Raw genomic sequence first — 5,011 nt, 5'->3', positions numbered from 1 at the left:
GTCCACATTTTAGATAATGATTATTAGGTTAATAAAAAAAATATGTTCCAAGAATGTCTGACTTAGACTATCTTAATCAAAAAGCTTAGTAACGCACTCCAAACCACCACTGAGTTGTCGAATCAATGCTCGATACACAACTGTGAAGCGTATTAATCGATCTATACCATCCAAAGTTATCTTCGCCTCCCCGTACCTTCACTGCACCTGTGGATAGCATGGTACACTGACATCCTTTCCTTGGACCGTTATACGAATCAGTGTGCGCATGCCATTTATCCCTTTGGACGAAGTGAGCCGTGCAGCTAGTACAGTTATATCCTCGGACGCTAATAAATTCATATTTCTTGCACCCATCAAAATTCAAGCGCATAACATCGATATCGGTTAACTTGGCCCTCAAGTAATCGCTGTATTTAAGTTCGTCAGTGTTAAAATTGCACGTTGCTCGCACGTGCGTTGAGCGGCTTGCTATGGCATTCATAAGCGGCCGAGATAAACGAAACTTGTTCCATGAAAAGGCGTCCTGATTTACCGGAAAGTCTTTGTAAAATGCTTTGTCCGCAAATTCATTATTATTTCGAAGGGTGAAAGATTCGATCAAAGTCCAAACGAACCCTTTTTCAGAGATTGCATCACAGAAGACCTCGTACATGGACATATTCGCTGGGTCAAACAGTTCATAGACTCCAGATTGGTTTCCTTCGTTTCTCTGCAGCTGCTCTTTGCAAGATGCTGCTCTTAGTTTTTGACAATACCTGCCGTAATATCCCACTACGCATGTGCAGTTGAACTTGTTTTTAGCGTTTTCACGTAACTCAGTGCAGGTGCCTCCATTGGCACATGGGTTCTGATTACAGCAATGGTTAAAGAGTGGTTGCTCTTTGCAAGCCTTGTTTGCAAATGTCTACAGTACAACAGAAGAGCATGTTAAAAGTGCATGAACGAATAATCGTTATGCATTAAAAAAATAGTGTTATTTGCTAGAACCTCTCTTTTTATAGTGTGCTTTATGAATATTTCCCACTTATTTTTTAATGGAGTTGCGCTTTTAGGTTTGCCAACTTTCAAGCAAACTCCGAAATATTTACTCTATTAAACCAATTCCTTGCCTTATAAACTGTCAACAATATGGGCATGTTTTGTAAAGAGCTCAGTGCTTAGAGCGTTGAGCACAAGGCAAATCAAGAAGGATAGTTTTTCCTTCCATATTGTTTTGCGTAAACAAGCCTCTTGTCTCACAATAGGAAAGGAAACACGGGAGCCATTTGAAATGAGTTACAGATATTGTTCATCCATGCAAAATTTCTAGGATTTGAACAGACTGCACCTATAAGGGGAAGGGTAACCAAAAGTTCTTAATTTCAAACGAGAGACCATAGGCTCGGAAGAAACAAGGATGCTGAAATTTAAGAGGAAAGACTTTAAATCAGGGGCACCCAGCGTCAATTTTCGGAAAATATCTGTTCGGAAGACGATTTGAGATCTAGATCGAGAGTTTTCGGAAGATTTGTTGTAAAATTTCTTGCTTGCCTGCCTCTCCTAGGTTCTTCGAATATCTAAAAAAAATGGTATAATTGCCCATCTTTAACGGATTTTTACCCTAAAAAAGTCACCTAGAACTTTCGGGAGCCTTTTTTCTGGCTGAAATTTTCAAAAGGTAAATTTTTGATCCCTATAAGTTTCGGATCAATAAACTTTCAGCTAGGAAATCCGAACAGATGAAAAATTTTTAGGGGATAAAAATATCCCTATATCTACCATTTAAATACTAAAATACGTTTAACAAAGCTATGTTTAGGTGGTTTTGAACTATATTCTCGTTGGGTGCCCCTGTTTAAAGCACCACATTCTTAAAAGAGAGCAACAAGAAAACAGAATATCTCATTGAGATGCATTAATTTACCAGTATTTCAAGACGTCAACCTTCGAAAACCGTGCAAAGCCATTTCGATCTATAGAAATATTGGAACCTGTTTTATTGACTATTTGACTAGGGGAAACTGATGAAAGCCGAAATGCAATGATTACTCTCATGTCTACCTTTGGCAAAGTGGGAGACATATTAGATTCAACGGTTACCTGGTAGACGTATTCTCTATTCATATCGTAGTAAGTGTATCCCTTTTTCTCCAGAAAGTCTTCAGGAGCAGAAAATCTGTCTTCTTCCAGCAACTCACATTGATTTTGTGTTATTTGGTACGCCTGGCATTTACATTTCTCCTCAAAGCATTTTACATGACAGTCGTACGCTTTCGACGGTGTATAATTTTTAAAGCTGTGTCCTTGCATAGCACGATGATTTATACCCGCTTTACTAATGCTTCCTCTACTTTCTTCGCATCGTCTCTCTGCGGCCAATTTCAAACAGTAGACATAACAAAATATGGAAACGAAAAGAAAATAGTTTGCCAGTGTCATACTAACTTAACATAAGGATTAGAATACTTCTAACGAGAGTTGAAGTTTCCTTTCAATTAAGCGATCTGTTTAAAATAAAGAAAGTTTTCGCAAATGAAACTTGCTTTGTATATGGAAAGGAGATTTAATGTACGTGAAGATATTTATGGAAATAAGCATTTACACAGCTTAGCTAGTGACAAATTGTTTCAATAAATCAGTTTTGTCAGTTGTGTTTGTCATTTCTCTTAATCAGCTTTCTAGCGACTGGGATTCTAGGATAGGGAATCCTCATCACCCAGATTAATTTTCACGATGCATTTAATGCTTACCTGCCGGCTACTGCACGTAATTAAAAACCCAGACATTAATCTATGAGATACGCTAAATACAATTATATAGCGAGTGTTGTTCCAAATGTTAATTTTGTTCACGCTTATTAAAAATTTGACTGCTACTGAACAACCAACAGCAGAACATTAACAATTGACTTCATCTGTCGGAGAATAAATTTAACATATGCCTAATTTTGGTAAGTCATTTCATATGTGACAAAATGGTCAAGGATGCGATAAGAAGGTACGATTAGTTAAGTGAGAGTTAACGAAATACTTGTAGCTGTCTTGGACAGTTGGCAAGTTTTAAACACAAAATATACATATATATATATATAAAACAAACAAAATAAATACCGAATAACCTTGATTGTACTCACCACCAGTGTTAGGAAAATATAATCATCTTTTTTGGAAAAAGTACAAATTTAAATCCTCTATACGAACGATATCAATTATTGCCATATAACTCAAGATCGTGGTGGGAACTAAACGTAAATTAAATTTAATTTTACCACTATCTTAGCCAATCAGATGCTCCGGTTATCAATATCGGCTGTGTAAACTGCCTTTACATTAAATGCAAAGTATATCGAAATAATTCAATTTCACGCCAAAATATCTGGTTGCAAAATCCTGCATGTAATACTCTAATCAAATCTAGTAAAAAGCGTTGTTTCTCTAGATCGTATGGGCAACGAGGTCTATAAATTTCATGCAGGAGGCTTCAAATTAGATTCAAACAATAACGTTAAGGTTTTATTTCGTTTACTGAAAGAACACATTGCTATTATAAGAACTTCTTCGAAAAAAAAAACTGTTTTAACCACCGAAATTAGATTATTAGATTATTTGTAACCATTTTTTAAGTGTTTTTCAGTCAAATAGACCAGACCGTTTTGGCAGAAACTCAAGCTTAACCTTAAAAAGGTTAACGAGAATTTGTCACTTAGTTTTCTTTATTTGCCACACGGATAATAAGAACATTACAAACTAAGATACAAAAATGGAGAAAGCAATAGCGATTAGGCCTAAAGGAATTGCCTCAACGTTATTTAATTTTTGCACAGCTATATACCTGACTTGCATTTCAGTTCTATTTTGATTGCTTTTATTTAAAAGCATTATTCGAATTCTATAGAAAAGGAAATTCTCCGGGGCCGTTCTTGAAGCTGCTGAAAACACCTACCGTACTAATTTTATCACTGGTTGACAATTCGATCTCGAAGCGCTCGAATTTCTGACTAGTGAAAAAACACTGCTGTTCTTGTTTTAAACATTACATAAATAATATATAGCAGGCATATTATTAAATCTAATATAAGCTGATATAGTACTGAATTTTGAAGCACCGCGCAAGGAATTCACCCTGTTCCGCATACGATCCTTTATGAAACATCTCCGCTTACATTGTATATTACAGGGCGGACGTATCACAGGATAAATTACAAGCAGTTATGTTGCTGTGACGCGGCTTATATCAATATCCTTTGTGTATTTTGTTAAAATTAAAGTTAATTAACACAGCAGGAGAAATCAAACGCAGAAGTGAAATATTGATAACAGGAGCTCCTGCGTGGCTAACACTGGCCCCCAGTCGTAAAATTTAATATTTACTTTTATTAGTTTCTGCCGCGTCTTTAGTTCTGGAAGATAATACAATTGATATCTTCGGGTGCCATTCGAATTATTTTTTTTTTCCTAGAGTACTTGGAGTACGTTCAATTTGATTATTTATTTACTGAATTATTGAAATATGTTTTTAATAAATATAATTATATTTCTATTTAACATTAAAAAAATTGCCAAACATCAAATACGGCTGAAAATATTTCTTAAACTGTCATTTCAGCAATAATCGTGTTCTCTTTTCGCGCTCTTGATCATTTTACCACATTTGAAAGGGCTTTACAAGATAAGGTATATGTTTCATTTATCCTGCGACAGGCGAAGTCAGTGGTTATTAATAATGTTTTGTTGTTGGGTGTTAGTAAACAAATTTTTCATTAATGTGAAGGATATTGAATTTTCGCTCATTATTCGCTAATTACGTTCAGCGTATCTCATAAATTAATGTCTTAGTGCGTTTTTAATAAATGCAATCTGAAAAATCTGATAATGATTCTTTATCCTGGAATCCCAATCACTAGAACGCCGACTGGGACAAATGACAAGCGCAGACTGAGTAAGTGGTTTGTTCAAACAGTTTACCATTTAGCTAGAGAAGACTGCTTCATAACTGATATATGCTTGTATAACATGACATTTCCCTTTCT

At 35.6% G+C, this 5,011-nt stretch overlaps 1 protein-coding gene across 1 annotated transcript; it reads right to left on the bottom strand.

Annotated features, from left to right (window-relative positions):
* Window positions 1–2,421, bottom strand: LOC140953780 (uncharacterized). The gene is made up of 2 exons (XM_073403167.1): window positions 2,083–2,421; window positions 1–907 (listed from the first exon to the last, which is right to left on the bottom strand). The coding sequence occupies exons 1-2, from the start codon at window positions 2,419–2,421 to the stop codon at window positions 86–88; spliced, it is 1,161 nt and encodes a 386-aa protein (XP_073259268.1). The 3' UTR covers window positions 1–85.
* Between the last annotated feature and the right edge of the window lie 2,590 nt (window positions 2,422–5,011).

Source organism: Porites lutea, chromosome 12 (genome assembly GCF_958299795.1).
Source record: "Porites lutea chromosome 12, jaPorLute2.1, whole genome shotgun sequence".
Taxonomy (NCBI): Eukaryota; Metazoa; Cnidaria; class Anthozoa; order Scleractinia; family Poritidae; genus Porites; species Porites lutea.
This window is presented reverse-complemented; position numbering and strand designations above follow the sequence as displayed.

Excerpts from the sequence above, each read along its gene's own strand:
- LOC140953780 (XM_073403167.1), bottom strand. The coding sequence starts at position 2,421 with ATGACACTGGCAAACTATTTTCTTTTCGTTTCCATATTTTGTTATGTC. Across the intron at positions 908-2,082 it reads ATAGAGAATACGTCTACCAG|ACATTTGCAAACAAGGCTTG; the intron begins GTAACCGTTGAA and ends GTTGTACTGTAG.